The 26,585-nt window shown below is 39.7% G+C and overlaps 1 protein-coding gene across 1 annotated transcript; it reads right to left on the minus strand.

The window, feature by feature from the left end:
• Positions 1-21,109: 21,109 nt before the first annotated feature.
• On the minus strand, positions 21,110-25,263 carry LOC135471763 (histone H2A-like). The gene is made up of 7 exons (XM_064751092.1): positions 24,868-25,263; positions 23,532-23,615; positions 22,571-22,702; positions 22,311-22,373; positions 21,907-22,023; positions 21,582-21,656; positions 21,110-21,211 (listed from the first exon to the last, which is right to left on the minus strand). Exons 1-3 carry the CDS (start codon positions 25,239-25,241, stop codon positions 22,696-22,698), a joined length of 465 nt encoding a protein of 154 aa, XP_064607162.1. The 5' UTR covers positions 25,242-25,263; the 3' UTR covers positions 21,110-21,211; positions 21,582-21,656; positions 21,907-22,023; positions 22,311-22,373; positions 22,571-22,695.
• Between the last annotated feature and the right edge of the window lie 1,322 nt (positions 25,264-26,585).

Raw genomic sequence — 26,585 nt, forward strand, 5'->3', positions numbered from 1 at the left:
TCCAATCAAACCCACAAGAGTAACCAGAAATCAAAGATACATATCTGAAAGTTTACTTTTAGAGGAGAAATACAGCACAGAACCTATATGTTTTTCATGAAAGCAAACATTATAGATGTGCGTACATGTATAAGATATAATAGGTCATCAGGCAAACTAGTCTACATGCAGGAACGTTACCTATATTGAAACAACACGTGTTATAGTTTTTAAAAAGTTCGAATGAACAGCGTATATTTATGCAGTCGTTTCTCCTTACACATGTCCGCTAAACTTATAGTTCACACGCTGAATGTAACAAATATATCCCCAAACACTTCGATATCGACTGCAAGTTGTGTAAAATCGAATCAGTTTAAGGTCGAACGTAGGTCTAGAGATCAAATCATAGTTTGTGCTTAGTTTCCAGAAATAAAAGAAAATTTTTTCCTGTCAACCTCATCCAAACTGCTGTGCAGTACATAAATTGACGTCTGCTGGAAATATTTATTAATAACGTGTACAATACATGTACTATAACAATTACTGTATTCCCACAGAACTAGAGAAAACTGAGAACAGGACTTCATTCTGACATATCTTTAAGTGTGTTACGTTTGGGTGATAAAACTAATAATAAATATTTCAAGGTCATGTGCTTAGCCATATTACAATAACACCCTGCCACCATATTCACAAAATATTACACATTTCAACCTGTCCTAGTGGTGTGCAGGGGTGAGCGTAATTCTGCGATTCATGCAGGCCATGCTTATGTCACGTCACTTCAATGCGCGGAGCTAATATCTTATTCCCATAAGATGAAACAGATACCAAACATTCCCATTTCTGTAAGGTAAACAGGAATAGATTGATATCCTACCTAAGACACAAATTGCTAAAACTGTGTGGTATAACTTGATGCCATAATTGGTTTACTGCTTCTACCATTAAGAAGTTTAACACGTTCATACCATGTAATGAGTAAATAATGGGGATCTGAAAGGTGGAGGGCAAAACAACTTATCTCATCCCATGACTATAGTTCACTCGTGGACCCATCCTAAATTTCAATCTTGTTTGCAATTTGCGCCAAGATTAAGGTTAACTCCGTGACCCGGTCTGGTGTCCGGCATCCAGGGAGGCGATGAGCTTTCAGATGACATTCCTGTTCACATCAGAAAAGTGTTCACACAAAAACAATTGTATAGTTAAAATGAAACATTTAACATTTATGTTATTATTATTGTGTAATTTTTTGTGAGAAACAATATCACATGTAGAGCTTTGCAAAATGTCTACTCCTAATTATGCACACTGCGATGTATTAATATTAATCAGAGTTCTTTTTCTTGAAGTCTATTGACTCAGCAGGCAAAACATCCAAGCAAGCAATGCCGAAGTCATTCATACACTTCTGCAAATATGTCCAGATTTCGCGTGAAAACATCGAGGTGTCCGTTGATGTGTATGTCAACCCCCACAGGTTGACTGATCCACAGTTAAAAGAAATTGTGGAGAGCCACAAACAGCAGATAGTGTCTGAGCATCACCAATCTGCGCAAGTCTAGCAAACAGCAACAGACCAGGGCGTGTAGTCTCCTCAGGGCGCAGCAGGAGAAGCGCAAGAATTGGGATCACCTCTTCAGGATGCCGCAGATGAACTTCTCGATAACGGGCTTTATACGTTAATGCCTCTACATTAAACTTTCTCGATAGATCTCTTAGGTCCGGCGTGAAGACACAATGACCGACAGGCTCTATGTAAGTTTCAGCAAATCAGAAATTATTGTAAATTAACATTCACAAAGGAATCTAATGTGAAAAACCGTATCTATCAATATATAATCTCATCCAGAAATAATTTCAGGTCTGCTTCTTGAATAGGCCGGAATAGTTGACCACTGAGGCCATTTTCAGTTGGTTACCGACACAACTCGTCTTGCCGTTGTGGTCACGTAATTCAAACAATACGACTTCCCAGCTGAGCGATCTCGGTCGCGTTCTTCTTTAGTGAGCTCGTTGATATCGAACCAATGATGTAAAAACAGTTTATATAGTACATAATCATTTCTGAGTAGTTTGAGACGCGATTTATTTAGTAAGTGTTCTTGATGGGTATCCATGCAGTAGTTTATGATGAACGTGTATGTTACATGGTTCAATTTACCCGGCCCTTGTAGCCGACTCCGGGATAATCCTTCATGTCTATATACTCAGCCGGTCTGTCATTCTGGTCTCGTTTCCAAGCTAATGTTTTGTTCTGTAAACTGCATTCCGGACACTTTTCTTTAGGGTTTACGTATCTCCATAGGGGATCAATCCGTCGAAATAGTTTCCAAGTTCTGGCCTTCTTTCTAACTAGGTGCCAGAAATTTTAGTACCATGGGTCCATACTAATTTATCAAGGTGCTGAAACAATCTAAACGTTGGAACGTCTTATATGGGTGGCCAAAATTAAGTTCTATCTAAGCTTAGATCAGGTCATGCCATGTATGTGTATATGAGATTAATCTGACATAGGCAAGATTTTCTGTTTCGTCTAATAGGTAACATACGGGTAGGCCCTATTAACTGTGGTTAACAGCGTATTAGTGTTGTACATCTTTATTAAGGTATACCAATATGCACATAATGTATACCTGTTCGCATGGGAGACATTGATTATGTTTTACTTAGTTATATCCAGTCCAGTTATATACCCTGCCCATGTACGTGTGTCTTTAGTAGATTCATAATGACGGTTATTTTCATGGTTATGGGTGATTTTGTTTCTTGTTTTGCTTTTGAATGGTTTAGTCTAATTTGGTATAGGTCACAATCTGTGTAGTTATAGTATATAGGGATGAATTATGTATCATTATAATCCATCAGGTGAATTGTGGAGTCAGTCTAATGGTTTTCATTTATATTTGTAAGTCATGTGTATTTTAAATATAAGACTGCCTTTGTGTATGGAAAATATATGAAATGGAAATAACTACTCAACTGATTAGTCGTAGTAAATTATTTTCATCGTCTAAATGTACCAGCTGTACCACTAGATTAGTTTTATTTATACAAAAGCCTTAAGAACACGTACAAACAGATATTTCGTTGTATTTTTCGTCAGGGTTGGTGTAGCTATAATGGATATGTTGTGTTGAACATATATACCAATGGCTTGGCGCACATTATTTAATAGAATGGAGCTCGTCTCCATAAAACTACAGCCATCATCATCATCAGTCTGCATAGAGATTCAGACATTTGCATTCTCCTCACGCCCTAGAATATCAACCATATACTACACAGCAATGGACATCTTTTGTTCAGATGGATCTGTATGGTGGTGTTCAGTGCCGTGTGCGCTGTTTCATGTCAGCACTTTGTAGACGCCGCATGGTACAGTGCAGTCATACTGCACTACATTATAAGAAAATATTCAAACCTGCTGCCACTCTGATACATTGATTTGGTTTTAAACTGAATACTTTCCTAAAATTAAAATGCTGTATATAAATTTAATCATGCTAATTCCAACATGGTGACAGTGGTGGAGGTGAGAAAACATTCAGAATGTTCAGAACTCCTATTTACCTTATATTTAACATCTGCGAGATAAATTCAAGACCCTGCATGATGAATACAATAAGACAAGGCTTATTCAATCTACTATGGTTCAAACATTATGGGTATATCATCTTACATCTCTGGGCGTAATCCTTATATCTCGCGCCGTACAGTACGCATGCGCGTAATTATTACGATGCGGGACGCTCTGCCTGGTCATAATTTGTATCGTCGTCCCGCACCAGCCCGGGCCATAATTCTTACGTGCCAGGTCTGAGAGACTGCGGCAGAGTGGGGTTGTAGCAAACCCCACGTCCGGGTTAACAAGACAAGCAGTGATCCAGTAACCGAAAAGTTTGTTTATATGAGATTTCCGCCTAGAAATGAGACAGTCAGAAATGTAGGCCTATATATCAAATCGAACAAATCGAGCAATATAGAAGACATTCAGCTGACTTAACAGATAGCATGCGTAATCATATGAAGATTAAACAGGAATATGGTAGTAAGTTATCTAAATGCATGTACCTGGAAACATTTAGCTGTAGAAGCTGGTAGGCAGTCAGTTGATCCAAGGACGTTTTGTATCGGTTTAATAAAAAGTGCGATATTTTATATTAAAACTATGGGAAGCATTGTAGGCTTAAAACAAATCAGCCCGGTCGGTGTATACTTTTGTTCTGTCTCTGTCTACAGTCGTGCTGAAAAGCAAAGAGATATTTCACAAACACAGCTGTGTAAGAGGAGAGAATGATGTGTCTTTGCACAGCTTGAAAATGTTTTTGTGTATGCGTGAAACAAGAGCGTAACAGGTGAGAATGATATATGTTCATGGGCGGTGGAACCGTCACCGCTACCTCGACCATGGCCGGGGCAATAAAAAAAACACATTGAAAAAGAAACAGAAGCAGAACAAGAGTGATGACAAATTATCCAGTACCTATAGATGAATAGAGATTGTGTTTTTTTTTTTCAAACTCCAAATGCGTATGAAGCCAATAACTTCCACCGCGAATTTATGGCTATGACGTTGTGGTAGGCCTACTATATTTTGAAGCAGGCGTGCAGGCTGCTGCCCATGAAACCAGCTATATAATAGTAATGTAGTATATTGAAAAGACAGAACGAGTCGGAGAACCGGACTTGTAAGGGCTGGTATTCGCCCGACAGAAACTGGCGCTTTTCTGACACAGGTTTGCACTGAGTGGACGCATGATTGTCACACAACTAGAAATAATTACGCTGTTATAATTACTTGCCGATCGATTTAGGCTATCAATACTTTCCAAAGATTGATTGCCTATAGTCTGACAGTTCAACCAAGTGATTGACTGCAGTTTTGATATCAATGTCTGTATAATCCTTTAATCTAGACTGTGTCACGGTGGACCGCAGGCATGTTTTTAGCCTGCGGAGAGCAGAGAAAAACCTTTCGCTTGTTGCACTTGTGGCTGGCATAACAAGGATCATGGTGTGACATATCAGAAAAAAAAGGGAGCTCAGAGACTTCAACTCAACAGGCGAGTATTCCCGTTCGGCAAATTTTACAGAAAGTGCAGTACTTATGACTCAGCAGAATTGGTCAGCGAAGAGAATTTGACCCACAGTATGCTATATTGGTCAGGGAAGATACTTTGACCCACAGTATTCTATATTGGTCAGGGAAGATACTTTGACCCACAGTATGCTATATTGGTCAGGGAAGATACTTTGACCCACAGTATGCTATATTGGTCAGGGAAGATACTTTGACCCACAGTATGCTATGTTTGTGAGGGAAGAGAATTTGGCCCAGAGTATGCTATATTGGTCAGTCAAAGGTATTATTTTAAACTTGCCTTACCAGTTAACTGTTATAAATATTCCCCTAATCAGACAAAATAAACGTTTTATTATACGATCCAAGTGAACACAATTTGTATTATGTGACAGTATTATGTGCTGTGACAATGTATTGCACGTGTAGTTTCATTTATTGTAATATTAAAGATACCATATTTTAAGAAATGTGTACCATATCATGTAATTTAGTGTCACATTACATTTTATAAGCTACGTGTCCCCCCTGCGTGTTGTCACTAAGCAGGCTATTGATTCCAATTTGTGATTGCCCAGAAATTGTCTACTTAATATATCATCCGGTGAATATTATATTGTTATTCTATTATTGACTTTTAATGTAACAGACACGGTGGCAAGAGCCGAAAGGGAGTTGAAAACGGCACTGGGAAAGTATGTGTGACCACATAAAATGTGATTTCCTTCTTCAGAAGAAACGTATATATAAGCCTATAATGTTGACAGACACCTGTGACTTTAACATATAGGCCTACGAACAGTATGAGGTCAGTCGAAACACGTTCAGCTAAATAGTTGGCCTCTCCTTAAGCGTCGGTTTATATAAATGATATAAATGTGATAGAAATTACTTACAACTGCTTTCATTGTGCTATGAATATATGATGAATCTTGAAAAATATGAAAATGAAAAATGTGTTATGTTGATTTTTGCAAATTGTTCACAAACTTGACATTAAAAGGTAACCATAAGAAATATATTAATTTACGGATATATTACGAAAATCCGCTACGCTTTCAGATGTGACAGAAACTTTCAGCAGAATCGCTTTGGTTTGAAACAAGAGACCTCATGTCTATGGCCAAGTGGTAGAGCGTCTGTCTCGCAAGCGCGGAAAGCCTGTGGTTCGATCATATACCGAGACAGAAGAATCGCTGGTCTTCCCTAAACTTCACTGTCTTGTTTCTCGGCAAAATAGGACGGGTCAAGTACTAATCGGCCTATTGTGTCGGTATATGACGTGACTTTAGATGGGATGTCTTTGACATACCGCTTTAGTGAGACAGCATGCATTGTACAACTTATGTCGGTTTTGAGACCGGTAAGGTCTACAGGCAGACTTTTCGAATAAAATGTCGTCCGATTAGGCTTATCTTCGAATAGACTTTCCACTGACTTTGTTACTGTTACGGTATTGAAAACAGCAACAGAAAACAGACTCAGTGACTCAATATTACAATGTAAACAATGCTTTATATATATAAAATGAGACGTACAGTTTTACAGACAGTTCAACAACAACAACATAAAAAACATACACATCAGTATTACCGGTCTTTAAAAGTTTCCAGTTCACCTTTGCATCCCAAGGAACGTATTCCAGGAGATCACAAATTGTCACAAATTGTCCCAGTCAGGTACTTCGCTAGGTTAGCGAACGCGAACACAGTACACAGGTTACACAGAACTGGAACAGTCAAGCCTTTGAATGACGTCACACCCGCAGAGCACAACACAGGGTAAATACAGGCATGGCGGTATAATCTAGTGAAATAAACAAAGCATTGAACAAGGTGCTTTCCATCCGGTCCGCGCTGTACATATATAACAGGGCCTGTTATGCTTAACACAAAGGTCCGCAGACTAACAGTACATGAAAACGTTTAATAGTCATACATAACACTACAAACAACTGTTGATGAATGACATCGCATGTTCGAATCGTCCTGCCTAGCATTTGTAGATTCAGGTACTGTACTTGTTTCCTCGGTGATATAAACCCAGACGTTAAGGAAGAGGAGTAGAAATAGACCTAAACGGCTAGACGATTTTTGTTTGTCGTGCTTAGTAATTCTAGAAACCAATTTTCAACCCGGAATTCCCCAGAAGGAACATATGCGTTTCCCATCGTAAACAAAATGGCGCGAAAGATTAGATAAGGTAAGGTTGCTCTTCTACATGTGAAATCTGCGAATGGGTTGGACGTTAAACTGCAAGTCCAGTGCGGAAAAGTAGAGGAAATGAGAATTCCATGGACTTCAACAGATAGGGAGGTACACTTTATAAACAAGGCCATAAACAACTTTCATGGAAAGTCGCCGGGCTGTAAGCATCCTACAACTGCTTACAGATCTACATCATCAATCGACAAATACAACAACTACACATAATATTCTTAAGACATATTGAAATGAATATATTACGCAATTAAAACATATCTCGAAAAACATGATCAGTTTATAATCATAATCAGTAATCGCTCAACACAGAATAATGCCAGCAATCACATCAAACTGGTTATCAAACTTTACAAAAAAGAATTCAGCATAACACTGCTGTACGTGTCTCTCTGGGTTGCTGTTGACGGCGGCTACTCACTGATACACAGCTGGCAGTCATATTCCTGCCGCTGTTCCACGCTGTGCTAATGTTGACGGTAACTGCTCACTGATACATTACTGCTGCTGTGTCTGGCTGTGTTTTGATGTTCACGGTGAGTACTCTCTGATACACGGCTAACTGTCACATTGCTGTTGCTGTGTCTGGCGGTGTTGATGTTGACGGTAAGTCCTCTCTGATACACGGATGACTGTCACATTGCTGTTGCTGTGTCTGGCTGTGCTTTGCTGTTGACGGCAAGTGCTCTCTGATACACGGATGACTGTCACATTGCTATTGCCGTGTCCGGCTGTGCTTTGCTGTTGACGGTGACTGCTCTCTGATACACGGCTGACTGTCCCATTATTGCCGCTATGTTTCGTTGTGCTGATGTTGACGGTAACTGACATGCTTGCATTACTCGACTCTATTCTCACCTGCATGTTCATCATCTTTACCAGCCATGTCTTCTGTGTCGTCGACCTTCAGCCAAAACAAATCTACTGTCTCAAATAGTAGCGCCTGTTCAGTTTGTATCAATTGTTTCTTTTTGTCCGCATGTTTCCCTGAAAACAAAAGAAATTTATTTATTTGATTTATGTGTATATTTGATCGGTATATCACGTCAGTGCTGTACTTATATGACGGGACTCAGGTTTACGAGTGATGCAATACCAATTGTATAAAAATTATCGTCCAAAGAAATAATCGTAATGTTGGCTCCTTTATAAAAAGCTATGTGAGCTTTTAATCCAGGGGTCACAACATTCCTTCTCTTTTAATACATTTCTTCACCCAGATAAGACTTAAATGAAAACAGTTCTGGAGACATTTCCTCAAATGACACTAAGTTTTATAATATGTAATGATTTATTCCGAAAGATTGAAACATATTAAATTTTGTTCGTATATACGGGTTGCACATGTACACGTACCTTTATCAAGTTCTGCCTTGCAAGCAAAGTACGCCTGCGCGTTGGGAAACTGGACACAGCCACAAACCCTCTTATCTTTCAGCCAGTCACCTTCCGTAAGCCAATCTTCCTGGAGTCTTTCATACTGTTTTTTTCGTGTCGCTAATACCAAAAATAGCCACGCCATCGTGCTTCAACCTGAACAAAGGAAATAAGTATCAAATGGGCGCAAACGTAACACTGTTCCCAAGAACTAGATAGGGGGTTCGTATGGGCATGTTATATGGAGACTTGAAATTTGCAACGTGCAACATGTATATGAGTGTCAAAACCTGCCAGCCTTTATGGTAAAGCTCATACATATTTCCATTATCGACAACTTATATTTATATATTTATCGTACTTATTTATTTGATTGGGCTTTGTACGCCACATTCAATAATATTTCATTTATACGATAGCCGCCAGCACTGTGTGCGAGAAACCGGGTTAGGGCCCAAAGGAAACCATCCGCATGTCGCTGGAAGACCGGAGAGGAAACCAGCATGAGCTAGGCTTGAACCCACAGCGATCGCATTGGTGAGAGGACACGGAGACCCCGACGACTTTTAAAGCCAGCATGGTACGCGACTTGGCCGCTCATTTAATTCATTTGCTTAGAACATTCCTTACAACCGGATCTTTCCGTCACGATTTACTACTCCTGACAGTTTCCCTTCTTATGAATCCGTCCTAACTTCTTACTTCATATACTTTCTTAGTTTTTTGGTGGTTTGTGACGAACGCTGTTTTGGAAATTGGCATTGCAATTATTGACCCGGACGTCCATTTTGGTGGAAGGCTGGGTATACGACTGTCTGTTTTGGCGCCTAGATTCATGGGACGGGTACTGTTAACTTTACCTGAACCAACCAACCAACCAACCAACCAACCAAACAAACAAACAAACAAACAAACAAACAAACAAACAAACAAACAAACGAACAAACAAACAAACAAAACTAACTAACTAACTAACTGACTAACTACATGTATATCTATCTAATCGTACGAACTAATAAGTTTAATTAACTGACTAAATCATGAACATTTTGTTGTTTTGATATGTCAGTCCATACCTTACTGCTTTTTATTTCTTCGAGCAATTCCTTCCACCAGCCAACACATTCTTTCTTCAGACATAATGTAGAAATCGTCAGGACAAATGTACCATCATCTCTGCAAGAACATTAACTGGTGAATGACTTCAATCCGTGTCATATTTGACAACCTTCGTCAGGTTGGTGTAGCATAACTTCTGTACAGCAAACGCCGAAAAAGTCGTTCGGTGCCATATGCCAAGCTTTACACTACGATCATAACACCAGCACTAGAACAAAACTTGACTCATTCGGATAAAAATAGAAGTTTGAACACTCGGCCCACTAAAATATGTCGCAAATTCTATTAAAATTACTATTCACAGTGTATAGGTGCATTAGATTGAGAAATGTCAAAGAAATTTCATTACCTCCATTTCTAAAGAGTTAGGTGCTGATGGTATTGTCTGTTTACGGAGAAGTCTATGCAGTGTTATTTGAATTGTGCGTTTCTCTTTTTTATGCACGATATGAATTTGTTAAAAATGTTCCAGTCACAAATATATATTAAAACTAAATGGGGCTAGATGGGAAATACATGTGTATCTCATCATTGTGACTACATTGTATTGTCTCCACGATCAGATATAGGCTTACAAGTATATGTATCTGACAAAACAGACAACAAAGCAAGAAAATACATGGACAGAACACTATAGCAAGGGAAGATAACTTCCCATCGTGATTTTGTTCTGTTATCTCCACGATCAGATATCTACATATATATGTATATGTATCTGACAAAAGGACAATACAACAAGAAACATGCATGGAAAGAACACTAGCGGGAAACTCACCATCGTGGCTTCGTTCTGTCATCTTCACGATAAGAACGTCACATTCGCTCAACCAGGCAGAGTTAGGTAAATTCCCCGATCTCCCCAAACCACTGTTTGGCTTCCTCGGAAGTCTTAAACCTTACAATGGCTAAGACTTTGCCCACGGGCCACGTGGTTCCTTCAGTCGTCATGATCTGAATAGAACGACTTTAAGAATTGATAAATTTGTTTTTTTTTTTCTTTAAAGACGCCATACCGGATGTTTTTGACAAAAACAAACAACCAATCCATATTCATGAATCAAATCAATTTCTCTCTATTTATTAAGAATAGCTCAAATCACTGCCTTCAGAAAATATCACACTCGTATCTATACTATTTTACAGTGTTAAACTGATCCTACTTTCGTAAAAGTTCTTAAGCACGAGCACATACTGGTAGTTTATGAAAGGTAATTATTTGGGCTTCTTTAAAATAATAACAAAAAACTCGACCATGTTTTACTTTTTGTCAAAACTTTCCGGTATAGTCTCTTTAATGAAATGCTATACTTATACACCCATAATTAAACCTGACTTTTCTTATCTCAATGAAGATAATTTACCCTCGGACATTTTCTACTAAAATGAAGAGTTTCTTCTGGGCAGGAAAGACCAGCCTTTTACCCTCTGCTGACGCAAATCAAAATTCCCATAATTTGTGGCCTAGAATATATAACAGAGCAATTTTATAGTTTTATAGATTTGAAAATGTGGAAAATCTCGACGGCCCAAAAACAACACAAGCCCAACGGTACCTATAGATCAGATTGAAAGCTATAGACGCATGGTTCACTAATGGCTACAGGTTTGCCGGAAGAATCTGCCTGTGGAAGTGTTGAGGCTTACTCTGCTATTAATCATACTTCCTTCATCCAAAACCCTAAAATTCTTTGTATAAGTGAATAGTTATTAAAATCGGTAGTTAAGAACAAGGAAATAAATTAATAATCACAGTCTACATGTAATTTTTAAAAAATTAACGGAATGTAGATCGAATGAAAATATATATGATTTCAGAGAGGTCAATGTTTCTGTTAAGTGCAGGAACACAGATAAAAGGGTTTAAGACCTTCTAAAATTACCAATATGGCACACTTACCTGTGGGGCCATTGCCACGAGCCGCCCTTTCAACTCCTTCAAAAGAACCTTCTTTTCTTTCATAGCATCTTGGAATTGAGTAAATTTCTCGAAAGGAAACCGAATGACGAAATAAACTCCGGTTTCGACATCTTCTTTTTCCTGGGTCTGTAAACATTGCATGATAATTATTTGTTTTATATAGATTTAAAATACCCAAATACATTGAACTCTTATTTCAAATAACGGTATTATGCACTCCATGTGGTGATTGTTTACGGCCAACATTATGGTTGGAGGAAATCGGGCAGAGCACGGAGGTGAAAATAGTGTGGAATGGACCTAAGGGATAAAATATTGTTTCAATTAAAAAATAACTTTCCGACTTTGAAAAAAAAAATTGCCCATCTATACAATACCGAAAAATTATTTATTTATTTAATTGGAGTTTTACGCCCTACTCAAGAATATTTCACTTATACGACGGCAGCCAGCAATATGGTGGGAGGAAACCGGGCACTTCCCCACGTTGCTAGCAGACCTTCCCACGTACAGCCAAAGAGGAAGCCAGCATGGGCTGGACTCGAACTCACAGCGACGACATTGGTGAGAGGTTCCTGGGTCATTGCTGCGCACTGGTACGCTAATGACCTCGGCAACGGAGGCCCCCAATACGGAAGAGCTATAGCTTCTGACAACGTACTGGTTTAACTGATAAACTAGTTCAAGTGCGATAAAACAAAAATTACTGAATTATTCCTTGATGACCTCTTTAATGTGATCTTCTCAGGTCATGATACTTGAGTGTACAGAGCATCGTGCCTGTACCACTTGTCTGGCGAAGATGGTTTAATTTCGTAACGATCTTTCTAGAAGGTCTTTAAAGGAGTAGACCACATCTAAATTAAGTACTCATAATCTGAAAGTCCATTTCATGTAGCTTCCAAACACAGTTCTTGCGATTTTTGACTGGTAGCATCCGTTAAGCTGTATATGTACGAGTGCATGGTACACGAGTGTCGGATGTCATGGTTAGATTTTACATTTTACAGTGAATATAATACCAAACTAGCACTGAGGTTCTACAGTGGAGTCTTTGTGCCATTTTAAACACAGTGACCCCCACAACATCTTTTCAGTCTATAAACATGCTCTGCACATTAAACACAGATTCACATGTAGATATGTGCTAAATGTTTTATTCATGTAAAACACAGAAATGCATACATGGCAATCAGAGCAGCTAAGAACCATAGTTGACGTCACTTATGACGTTATTCAGTATGGTCCAAAACGTTCACCGTAGAACCTCGATCTTTTGGGGATTTTATTCAACGTAAAAAATGTGATTAAATAAAATGATGACACCATATTTTGGAGCAGCACGATGGGGCGTACTATTTTTTATTAAGATGATCTGTTCTTTTAATGTGTGTGTATTACAGATACCGGGCGAAGAACCGTTTTTTTTTTTTCCCGGGACATTAATCTACCCATAACCCTCATCGCCATCCTATGGCACACCAATCAGCCACATAAACATCAAAAACTCAAACAGCTGTATACATACAGACCTTCACAGTTTGAACGTTTGTGTTACTGATGTCACCAACACTCTCTTCCGACCACCAACGCATATTCATGGTTTCCAAGGTAACCCGGCTTTCTCGTCTGAATAGTGTCGACCAGAACTCCATAGCCTCTTTGTATTCTTCTTTTGGCCATACCGAAAAGTTGAAAATCTCTGAATGACGCTATTTATGTACATTTCTATGTATGTTATGAAGTTATATACAGTCAAAACAAGGATTTTTTTTTTTACAGTAAAATTTGCTGGCAATTTGATCACAATTAATTAACCCTCTTCTGATTGTAACTATACAGCCTGTATTACATGGTTGCTTGTAAAGCAAAGTACTATAAAGGACGTAAGGCCGAAGAAGAAGCCAGCATGAACTGCACTTGAACTCACAGCGACCGCATCGGTCATTGCGCCACGCTGACACGAAGGCCCCTACACACTTAATTTATTTTATTTATTTATTTGATTGGTGTTTTACGCCGTACTCAAGAAAATTTCACTTATGCGACGGCCGCCAGCATTATAGTGGGAGGAAACCGGCCAGGGTCCGGGGGAAACCCACGACCATCCGCAGGTTGTTGCATGACCCTAAACACTTTACTGATCAAAAAATGCATCTTCTTCCACGCAATCATTTCTTGTCCACGTTTCTCCGCTAAGAGAAACAATTGTGGGCAGAGTTATATATTGTCTTTTCTAGCTCAAATAATTGTCCTTTGCAGGCCAATATGTATTACTGCGCATCTATAGCAATCTTTTACATCATATTCTGATTGCTAGTGTTATGTCCATAATATTCAACCAGCTTAGCGGTTAAAAAAAAAGTGAAAAATTGCTTTAGTAGCCACATGCATGAGCAAATATTCATATGGTCAAGGTCACTTTCACCAAACTGCATACGAAGATATTTCTTCGGTTTATGTTAAACCGCCATCGGGGGACCATCTGGCAAGTTTGTCAAATTGTCGTCACATGTATACATGCACTTAGTATTTCGCTCTCCTCCTTGTTGTCAAAGCACGGAGGAGATTGCTGTCTTCAACTGTCGTCTGCTAAACGCTATCACGTGAGTGAAAGGTCGTCATACGGTCAGCAGCATAGTTATTTTCATTGATGGATTGACTGGTGGATAGGTGTGTTTCACGGGTGGTTCTTACTTCGGGTTAGCTTGTGGATTAGGAGGTTTTGTGGACAAACTCACATCAGATACTTTGTGTCAAGCAGGTGTGGTCATTACCTACCCAGCCAGAGAGAGGTGAAGACGTTCGTCATTATGAAGTCAACTGCTTTAGGATGGGAGATTTAGTTAGCATTGTCACGGATCTCAAAGGGTACAAACACGTGGTACGCGCCATGTTCGAAAACGGTCACGTGAACAAGGGTGGGTTCAACGTCCTCCGTGTGTTCACGAAATATATATGTAACCGTGTGAAGGATCTTAATCCCATCCTCAACTACTATCACTACACCCTTCTACCAAACCTGATTGTCCTCCAACGTCCACGCGACCTATCGCCCAGGCCTCAGCACGCCACCCAACGTGAGGCATCTCCCACGTTCTCCCCTTCCGTGGTGGTCTAGTCCCTACCCTCTGTATCACGTACGCTGTCTTCTGTTTGTGGACGGCACGGTACGGTATAAAATAACAGTGACAGCCGTGCCTGTACAGTGTTCTCCAGCCCAGTTCAGCCGTCACGACCCGTCGTCAGCGTTCAGTCATCACCCGAGTGAGAGTTCGAACAAGCACCAGGAAGGAAATCTCAGGACATCCCTGTTACCGTCCTACACTAATTGTACTACCAGCTGTACTATCTGCTGAATCGCCTAGAGAGGAGCCATTAACCCAGGCGGCACATGAGCATGGACTCGGATGAAGGCCTGTCTAGCCAAACAGGAGATGTAGACGACTGAAGGATATGTGCCTTTGCCAAATACAACGAGTATCGCTACCTGTTGACGCGTATATTTATTTATTTATTTATTTGATTGGTGTTTTACGCCGTACTCAAGAATATTTCACTTATACGACGGCGGCCAGCATTATGGTGGGTGGAAACCGGGCACAGCCCGGGGGAAACCCACGACCATCCGCAGGTTGCTGGCAGACCTTCCCATGTACGACCGGAGAGGAAGCCAGCATGAGCTGGACGAACTCACAGCGACCGCATTGGTGAGAGACTCCTGGGTCATTACGCTGCGCTAGCGCGCTAACCGACTGAGCCACGGAGGCCCCCTTGACGCGTATAGACATTCTTTCTAAATACATTTGGGTGGTGACCATCCGCACGAAGACTAGAGCTAATCTCATCGACGCAATTAAGACCATCTTCAGAAGCGGGTGTACCGCCTTGTTCCTCTAAACGGACGAGGGAAAAGGATTTCTCAGTACGTCCATTCCAGCATTTTAAAGGAGAAGGGGGGTGTTTTTCTTCCATAACCTTGTTGATCGAACGGTTTATTCGCACGTTTGAAGGTCGCATGTACAAACACTCCAAGATCAACAACACACGACCTTACCTGGACGTCTTGTCCGCCTTAACACGCTGGTACAATCGAGTCAACCATCGCAGTATCCTCGAGCACCAATTACCGTCACAACAAGAACGAAAACGAGGTTCCTACTTGGTTATAGTCCCACCCGCTCTCGGCACGGTTGGCTTTACCGCTATGACGTGGGAGATCTCGTCAAGGGGATTTTCTTGAAATACTACCTCCCCAACTGGAGTCAAGAAGTCTTCCGCATTCTTCGGCGCCATCACAGGAAGCCTGCGGTCTAAGCGTTGGAAAACTTCAAAGGGGAGCGGTTGGGGGGGGGGGGGGGCATTTTAAGATTTATTTATTTATCTATTTAATTGGTGTTTTACGCCATACTCAAGAATGTTTCACTTATACGACGGCGACCAGCATAGTCTGGAGAGGAAACCCGGCAGAGCCCGGGGAAAACCCACGACCATCCGCAGGTTGCTGGAAAACCTTCCCACGTACGGGACACTTTAAGAGATGGAACTCCAACCCGTGAAGACCTCCGTGGAGACTTACTACCAAGTGGAGACCGTGTTGGACAAGAAGAAAAAATGCACCACTTGGTCAAGTGGCTTGACTATCCAGCCAGTTTCAGTTCTTGGGTACCTGCGAAGGACGTGAAACGTATTTAAACTTTTACCCACTTCCTCTGTCACAGTCCTGGTCACGACGCCTAAGTGCAGTCTTTGCTACGACGACCAGTGTATGCAAAGTCTGCGAGAGAACAAAGGCGGCGCAACCGCCGTGACTGAGATTCTCTTGTACACCGGTCTTTTGGTAGGTGGGTTTACTGAGGAAATCGATGCCGTACTCATCCAAGAACAGTCTGCTGTGCTAGTCTTTCAAGATCAATTGAGCAGGACGTTGCTCCATGCGTTTCAATCGCGGAGGGCGATCCGGTAGCACCGAAAAATTTATGGTTGCATGCTACGTGGCAACAATTGGGACGCCTCCATCAACAAGCTAATCAGAGCCTCTACCAACATGTACCCCTATCGGGCGTACCTCGAGACTCTGCTGACCTACTTCAATAAGGCCATTAGACACCCACTTTGTGTTTTTTGGTATGGGGACACGCCCGCTCAGATGGACACCACGGGCATCAGGAACGCCGGGTTTAGAAAACGGCGAGCCCTTGCATGGGAGCAAGCCGATCGTATTCCTGCATAAATCGGGATCCTGCTGGTAGATTAAGCATCCCCGGGGCGTGGTTCCTTTGCATTGTTTTAATGTGATTGCATGTGAAATGTGATGACAAAGCATTTTGAGTATTTCTAGACCAGTGACGTCTAACAAATTGCAGTTAACATCTCTACATTTTTTTTACCTAATTCAGCTTAAACCATGTTGCTACGGTGAGTGTAAAATTCTACCATTTATGCACTTACATGTACATGAACAATTAGAATAAACCCTGACTGAGGTAAACTGACAGAGGGCGTATTTCGCCAGTTACGTGTATACACTATGTTTGATTTACGAGTAGACATCAGTACCCAAGCCCTCATAATTAATGTACGTGTGTGCATGTCAGCATGTGTATAGCTAATATATCCATCTCTTAGCTTATGTAGTGAGAAGTAAAAGCAACAGTTTTCTCCTGTCCTGACAACATGAATTTTTTTGGTTTTCATTGTATACTGAATCACAGGCTTACACTTTGTGGCGGTGGTTTACTGCATTACTCCGGCTCCTTCCCCATGACTTACATCACGGGCTTACACTTTGTGGCGGTGGTTTATTGCGTTACTGCGGCTCCTTCCCCATGACTTACATCACGGGCTTACACTTTGTGGCGGTGGTTTACTGCATTACTCCGGCTCCTTCCCCATGACTTACATCACGGGCTTACACTTTGTGGCGGTGGTTTACTGCATTACTCCGGCTCCTTCCCCATGACTTACATCACGGGCTTACACTTTGTGGCGGTGGTTTATTGCGTTACTCCTGTTTCTTTCTCATTACTTCCATCACTGGCTTAAATTTTGTGGCAGTGGTTTACTATCTTCCCCCGGTTTCTTCCCCATCACTTGTATCTATGGCTTAAACTTTGTGGCAGTGGTTTACTACATTTACTCCGGTTTCTTTCTCATCACTTCCATCAATGGCTTACACTTTGTGGAGGTGGTTTACTGCATTACTCCCGCTTAGACGTTGGCGCGGCTTCCGAAGAGTTTATAAAAATAAAATTAAAAAATAAATTTTTTTTTAAATAATATAAATTTACAATAAGGGTATGTAATTCGTAACCCTCGATATCAAATTTATTAAACTCGAATAGTAGTTTTCATTTGTTCCTCGCCGGAGGCTCGGAACAAATCAAAACTGCTACTCTCGTTAATAAATTTGATATCGAGGGTCACGAATTACATATTCTCTGTGGCTTACACTTTGTGGCGGCGGCTTACTGCATTACTCCGGTTTCTTTCTCGTCACTTACACCACTGGCTTACATTTTGTGGTTGTGATTTACTGTATTAACTCTAGCTTCCTCCTCATCACGTACATCACTGGCTTACACTTTGTGGAACCAGCCCCGATTTTGGTAGAGGTTCCACTTCGCGTCCGGTAGATCCAGGGGGCAAAAATATAACAGCCGAAAAACAGGGCCTGTTACCCCTCTAGAATCAGCTCTGGATTTCCACTCCTAAACAACCCGCCAATGTAACCCAGCTTCAGGGGGAACAACTCTCCCCGCCTTATATTAGACACGGATTACATGCGGTGTAGGGGAGGTAACTTTAACAGGCATTGTCGCAATGTAGATAATATCAGTTAATATTAGTAAATATTATTAACAATATTTGTACTGATACTACTGATAGTCACTTAACAGAAATTATGAGTGTCAGTGTATTATTCTGCAATCAGAATCATTCCCTTCTTAGTCGGGTGGACCAGAATCGGATTCGGCAAAACACCTGGAAACTTTGGAAATTTTTGTAAATTCTCCCTTGGTACTTAACATCTTAGAGGACACAAGTACAGGATTGTCCGCATATTGTGTCATCCCCGTGAGGTGTCCTGGTGTCTTTCGCATGGTGTAGTCTTACAGTACCGTGCATGCCACCAATCCTCTACAAGTAGATACTTTATGACAGGCATAACGTTGAAAGTGACGGTGAGCATTATTGCCCACATACAGAAAAGGTCAAGCTCGCACACTGTTCATCTTTTTCTGTTTTTTTTTTTAATGGGTAATTTGGTCTCAAAATGTTTGTGGAATGACCCAAAGGCTTTATGCATGATAAGGGTAGCGTATCTCTTAAATTAATCATACAGATTCAAATTACAGTAATTTTGACAATACAGCAATAATTATCCAAAATGAATAAAAACTTCAGAAGCTTGGAACATTGATGTCAAAAATTTTTATATATTATCAGCAATATCAAACGATGTACCACGCACACAAAAGAAACTCAGTCTGAAATTTCTTAGAAATATTTCAAAACATGTACAAAATAAGTTCATATGGCAAAATATGTATTGACACAGGGGAAACGTACATGTAAATGTAGGCCAAAGCATGAAAAAGTATCCAGTACATGGTAAAGAGTAAGCTGCATTAACGACGATTCTAAGGAGAAACTATGACGCGAGCTCTTGTTGGAACTCGTTCAGAATATACTATTACAACACAGCAGCTTCAAGCGGTTGACTTACTCTAACAAATAACAGCTGTTCCTAGCACAACAAACTGAATTCAGTGAAACCGTTTAAGGTTGCGTATCGCAATAATTATGATACTGGTTTCAACACATTCCACAACATTAGACAAAAACGTTTACATCAGAAAATGTTTTGGGAAATGCTATACGTCAACGGAAAGGTCCATCACTACATGTATGTTATCGTCACCATAGTAACTACCGTACACGTAATAAATGCCTATGTTTTGGTAAATCCTTAATTCGAGCAAAACAAAATTGACTGGAAATTAATCGTGGCATAAACCATGTGTAATATTCTCTCATTTAAAATGCCTTCAATATGCCCGCATGCATACAGTCATCTAATTTTCCCCGGAACTTGGGTGTTACCCGGTTTCGACCCTTTAACCTGCAGATGAGCTTCTGACATTTTCGCTTGATAGACTGAATGGGTGATTGCTTTCTGTATTTGCTCGCTCTCCGTCAGACCTCCTTTTCCTACCATTCAACATCCTGCCAATGAATTTATGGAAGCCACTTCCATCTTAGATGCCACCTCCACTTGTAGCGATGCTGGATGATGTTCTTGCTGAGGTGTTAGGCATGACAGGCAAAAAAGCCTCTTGCTTTGACCTCTTCCATTCTTCTACTGGTCTGTCAGAATTGTTCTGGTTTACATTATCCGTAAAGACATCCAACTTATTATCCAGCATTTTGTCCAACTTTCTGGTGACCTGCAGTGACATTTCTCTCGCCATTTCTGCCTCCAGCCTGGCACAGGCATCCTTCAGACGCTGACTGCGGTACATCTTGATGGAGTACTTCCGCTTTAGATCTGCCATGTCTCTGTTCTGTCGTTTCAGCGCCTCGCGCACTTCGTCGTTCCTGGCAGAGATTCCGGTTATTTTTGCCATCGCTTTGTCGGTTTCCTTCTTGACATCTGCCCAGTTTTTCCTCAGGTGTTGCCAAATACCTATAAGCGAATAAATCATGAGCGAAGGGTAAAATTGAGGGCGACTCAGTAAATTCTAATAAATTCAGTGTGAATGCTAACATGCAATAAGGATATTAATTAATTCACATTTTCTGTTACATTTTATTAAATAGTTCTTTAGACCGGAGTTTGTAACGAAATACAAGGGTAAAAAGAACAGACAAACAGAGAGACACTGGTGCAACGAAAATTGAAGCAGGATGAGTAAGGTGGGGGTGGAGGATGTGGTGGGTGTGGATGGTGGGGTGGGGTGGTGGGGTGGGTGTGGTGGGGGTTGGGGGTCGGGTAATGGTTCAGTGACTAAAATGATGATCGGTGTCCACTATAGATGAAACTTATACAACTGAGACAGAGTGGTTTAACATGCGAAAAAAGAAGAACTTTCTTTCAAAAGTGAGAAAAACTGAATTCAGGTCAAAACCTGAATATTACACAAGACGAAGATCAAAGGACCGACACATACAGCTCTACTTGAAAGCAGTACTTGTTCTTCCAAATACAAAACATTTCAACAAGAAAACCCTCAAATTTAAAAGATTTTACGGTTTCACAGCTTTAATTTTTAGGTTCATTAGATCAGGAATTAGGTGCCTTCAGTAAATTTATCTAAATAAAATCTGTATTATACTTGAAAGTACCAACAACAAATAAATAAAGCAATTACAAATACATGTACAAGACAAAACCGTACCTTTCATCCTCCATCTGATGATATCTTAACTCTGCTGCTCTCTCAGTTTCACGAAGAAGTTTTTCTGCTAGTTTCAGTTTTAGTTCTTCCCTAGAGGCGTTGATATTTCCTGAAACAAACTTTTCTTTCAGTTTTGTATGACAAAGAAACATATTACCAAATAATGATATGAAACCTATTTTAACATAGTCTATATCAGGTGAGGACTTCGAAAATTACCGACATTTACTGTACTGCGAATTTAACTGATTATGTAGGACTTAGTTGATGTGTCCTTTCAGAAAGCGGAGTGTTACGTTGCAGTAAGTTATTCACTAAGAAAATTTGTGTAAACGTAATTAGTGGACTCAAAAATCTATTATCTTGGAATCAGTAATTTCCAAATAGAATCTGTTCTAGTGAACACACCATCCCAAAAGCTGAAGTGTTTTTAAATATTGAAATTTTTAAAAAAAAGTTGATAGAAGTTATTCACCAACCTTTCTGCTCTTGCGTGATGGGTGTGGCGGGTTTTAGTGTAGCATGGATTTTCGGCAGGGTGAACTTCGTGTTAACTGAAGGTTAAACAAAAAGTATTTAGAGAATCTAAACAAAGTGATCTTACTTTCGATGAAAACAATTTAAATGAAATGATCAATATAATTATCATTTCTGACACCATGTCTCTCTGCCGCAGTGACAGTTCAAATACTCTCTCCAATCATTATCCATGAAAAAAATCTTAATTTAAAACGCATAGAAAACAACAAAATAACATAACATTTATATCATGTATCAACTAGAAATCGGTTACAAATGAATCACCTAGGTTATGTCTGACGTTAAAGATTTTCTGTCTGAGCTCTCCATTTCTTCCTTGGTTGGCCAGCGGTGGGAGACGAAGTGGAAGTAAATCCATGTTGAAAGTTTGCTGGGCTTTAGCTAGTTTAGGAATTTAGAAACAAAAAAACAGACCCCATAAAGAAACTGTAATAATGGCTGTCGTACATTTTCGACACAAAATCTCTGAAGCTACCGGTACGTGTTTATGCAATAAACAAATGCTCAAAGCATGGAAATTCTTCGCTACTTTAGTCAATATTTTCAAAATCTGTATATTTAAATTTCAACCTCGACCAAGATTCTGACACTTGCAATAAAATAAATAAGAAATTTATTCGTTGATTGTTCAGTTTAAAAAATAAATTAGATATGGCTTATTAACTAACCTGTCTGCTGCATTGAGGCTTTTGATGTGACATGGGTTCTCGGAAGGCTGATAGTTGTGTCAACTGAAGGTTGAAAAAAAAATAGGTATTTAGAAAACGGAAACAAAATGGTATTACATGTACTCTCGTTGAAAACAAACTGATTAACATCCATCACAATTTGCCTTTTCTGAGAAGGATGTTCAAATTCTCAATGAGTCTCTGGTTGTAGCTCTTGTACATTTATATCAGGTATCACTAAAAGGTTAAAAGCAAATCACCTATGTCATGTTTGACGTCGAAGGTCTTCTGTCTGAAGTCTTCATTTCTTCTTGGTTTGGCCACCGGTGGAAGACAAAAGGAAAGCTTTACACCCGTGTTGGAAATTTGCTGGTCTTTAGTCAATTTAGAAACTGAAAAGCAAGAAGTGAAACAGACCCCTTAAATAAATAATAAACGAAAATTTGTTCATATAGCCAGCCGTCATCCGTGAAAAATAATGTTACGGGGCCTTCACTTTGGAAAAATGAAAGTTTTCTTTTGTTGGGGAAACCAGATCTAAGGCATAGAAACTGGAACTGATATACGATGGGTTTATTTGAAGACAGTTACCAGTTATGACATGCAGCCAGCTGCTTTCATCAACAATTAGAAAGGTGGCCCATTATTGCGACCAATTCTCCTACGTTATTTTTCCGGTCATGGTAGCCGACTCCTCATAAAAATAAATAAAGCCCTGGGTATGTGATAAGACATTATTCTTTAGTTTCCGATGCAAAACTCTTTTATATCAAATGCTAAGAACCCATGTCAAAAAACATAACCCACAAAATATACAGCTTCTTTGTGACTTCAGTAATTTAAACTATGAATTTAAATTTACTCTTTGCCTACTCTTTGAGGAGGGTTCTGACACGTACCATGAAGTAAGGAAATTTATTCGAACACATTAGGCCCATTTGCATATCAACTAATACCGGGTGTCACTGATGTTTTTGTCTTTTCAATGAACAATGGAGTAATTGTAAGGATAGCTGCAGATTAAAACTTAAGAGGAAGAAGAAATTGATAAGACCAACCATGTATAAGCTCAGTAACACTGACCTAATGTAGTAAGGTATAAAGTTAGGAAGAAAGATGTGTTTCATAGTATCATGGGAATCAGAACCAAGACTTACATTAAGGTGTAAAACTGTAACTTAAATAGCTACACATCCTGAAATGAAAATTATACATGCCTACCTTGTCTTGCCGGTGGCGGATAGTTGCTCCTTCGATATTCTGTGCCAATAACTGGCAACTTGTTCATGTATTCTGTCATCATTTCTGGAAAATCAAATCATCAATTCTCTTCATATGAACAATGCGCATGTTCTGTTATCAAAACTTTAGACTGGCATCAACGATCATGCATTATCCTAGATCTGAGATCTCTTTCATTCTCCCCAACTTTCAGAATAATGTTGAAGCTAAGCTGGAAAAATGGCTAACCCATCTCAGAGCTAGTATTATAAATACTCAAAATATGACAGATTCTGAATAACCACAAAACATCGAAAGTCTGAGCAAAATACGTCAACGATGTCAAAGTTTGGACGCCATTACTTTATTGTTATCGCTTCAGGCTTAATGTAGGCAGTAAACAGTTTGATGTTAAATCAACATTCACGCCTGTTGAAACAATCATTACTGATAACGGTATTCAGAAGTTTAATGTACACTGTAATATTGTTTATCACTTTTTGCCGTGCTATAGATACGCTACAAAATAAGACAAATGGGCAAGTGTTTGCTATGAATTACACATGTGCCATTATTCATATATTTCCTTTCTGTAATGATAAATGCAGGGAAGAGAATCGTTTTGATCAAAATCATATGAAATTTTTTCTACTAGCTGGCCCTTTATACTTCAGTATAACGATTAGTTTTGATCATTTTTCTCTAAAATTATATACTTCTTCACTATTCACGACAAAAACTGCTGATCGGCCGACAATTCTCATCCCTCATAATGTCGAAAAGAATACAGACATGAACATTTACCTGCCATAAACTTAAGTCTATGATTATTCAGGTGCTGGTGTCAATCTTGACAATCGATTCGTCTGAACTGAAGTGGTAATACTTTATTGATATCTGTGACATCATTTGTTAGTTACGTCACGTCCTCGTGAGCCATCACGCCAAAAAAAGTGACGTCATTTAATCGTCTGCTGAGGTTAGTCAAGTGAAGATGTACACCGATCACACTGGTTAGTCAGTAGACGAATATCTGCAGTACAGTGGCCACATGTATAACATTAAAACCTTGATATTAAAAATACATGTAGATTTCTAGACTTGGGCCTACTTGTATATTCTTAACTTGTTACTAGTCTTGCCCATTTTGCCTCTTAAGCTCATTAGATCACTGCAACAATCAATTTCACCAAATCATTAAATATTTTAGAATTTGTATTATTTACAGAAGAGAAAAATCGTATTTGTAAATGCTCTATTATCAAGTTCCCTTCGGAAGGAATGTTTGGCCCTGAAAAGGGCCTTTGGATTGTGTCACTTGGAAACAGCGACTCACTGAGATTTCTTGGACTTCTTAGGCAGAAGAACAGACTGGATGTTTGGCAGAACTCCTCCTTTGGCGATGGCCACTCCGGACAGCAGGCTGTTCAGCTCCTCGTCGTTGCGAACGGCCAGCAGCAGGTGACGAGGGATGATGGTCCTCCTTTTGTTGTCTCGGGCAGCGTTTCCAGCCAGCTCCAACACCTCAGCGGTCAAGTATTCCATCACAGCGGCCAGGTAAACGGGAGCTCCGGCACCGACACGGTTAGAGTAGTTCCCCTTTCTCAGAAATCTGTGGATACGGCCTACAGGAAACTGTAGACCAGCCCTGGATGAGCGGGTTTGGCTCTTGCCACTCTTCGCCTTTCCTCCTTTACCACGTCCAGACATCTTCAGTTGTATATATATATATATATATATATATATATATATATATATATATTGTCCCTTGTTCAATGTGAGTACAAATGATGCCAGAAGGCTGTACATGGCCTTATATACCCTCTGTGGGGATTCTGCTATTTTTAGATACATTTTTTTTTGGCAATCATTTCAACCAACCAGCAGAGGGTAAAATTGTCACACCAGCCAATTAGAGGTAGATAGAATGTTTTCTATTAGGTTCGCGCTTTCGATTTTTCCTTTATGCTGTTCCATTCTTATAAATCGTTGCTGTGGATAGCTCTACCTATAGGAGATTATTTATCTTCGATACGGAACCAGACTCCAAATCAATCTCAGCAATTATTTACATGTATAATTACTCTCTGTGGGCCTCATGCTGAGGTCACGTCCTCGACAAAGCCCTCCAGAAACTTAAAATAAAAGCTATATTTAAATTAAAGCATATGTAGACCTAATTTATAGATGACAGTTACAACTGAGAATGCATGGGGAATATTTAAAAGAATAGTATAGGCCTACGTATAATATATAAGGATGACATCAGAAGAAAGGCCATCAACGCCTACCTGATAAAGTTGCTTGTTTTACTTTAAGAAAGGACCCTGACGAGTTAAGCTTATACACGGTGGCGTCCTGAGAGCAAAAACTTCCGAGTGAATATCATATTTTCTACTTTCTATATATGGATGCACTTTTTCATTTTAAGTATGTAGGCCTATACATGTAGGTTACATATCAAGTACTAAGTGAAGGCTACTTATACTTAATTATATGTGGAACTATTTTTAAACCAAAATAATTTTCGTCATGCCACTTGCAACGGCTCACAATATGAGAAGCCATGGGATCAATCTTTTTGAATGTCCATAAATGCTTTCACTTGTAGAGAGTGTATAACTCAATTAAAAAAATAAAACAATCTTGGACTTATTTTCTTGGACAATTTTCCAGAATCGTTCTTCCAGGGCCGATGTAAAACTTCATATTTACAATCATATGTAGTTTACTTTTCCTTAAATATTAATCGAGTTGACTTTTAAAGTCCGTTGCTATCGGAAACATATAGACATACAATGAAACTAAAAACACTAAAAACATTTTAACTGACTTTCAATATGAGCCTTTAGTGATCGAGTTGTCACGCGCAGTTGAGGTTATCAGCTTTTATACGGCGAGCATGGTTTGCGAAGTTGTAGGAAAATCCACAGCGCGGACCGAATAGAAAGCAGAAATGTTTCTTTTTATTGGAGGATATGTTTTCACGTGCGCACCATCCTTGAATGATAACCACACACTACAGCTTTACACTGAAAGCTTGGGGATTGAAAA

This window comes from Liolophura sinensis, chromosome 7 (assembly GCF_032854445.1).
Source record: "Liolophura sinensis isolate JHLJ2023 chromosome 7, CUHK_Ljap_v2, whole genome shotgun sequence".
NCBI lineage: Eukaryota > Metazoa > Mollusca > Polyplacophora > Chitonida > Chitonidae > Liolophura > Liolophura sinensis.

Bases quoted from the DNA above. Each gene is read 5' to 3' on its own strand.
- LOC135471763 (XM_064751092.1), bottom strand. From the start codon at position 25,241: ATGTCTGGACGTGGTAAAGGAGGAAAGGCGAAGAGTGGCAAGAGCCAA. The intron at 23,616-24,867 runs GTGAGTCGCTGT...TTGATTTTCCAG, and splicing joins AAGAAGTCCAAGAAATCTCA to AAATGATGACAGAATACATG.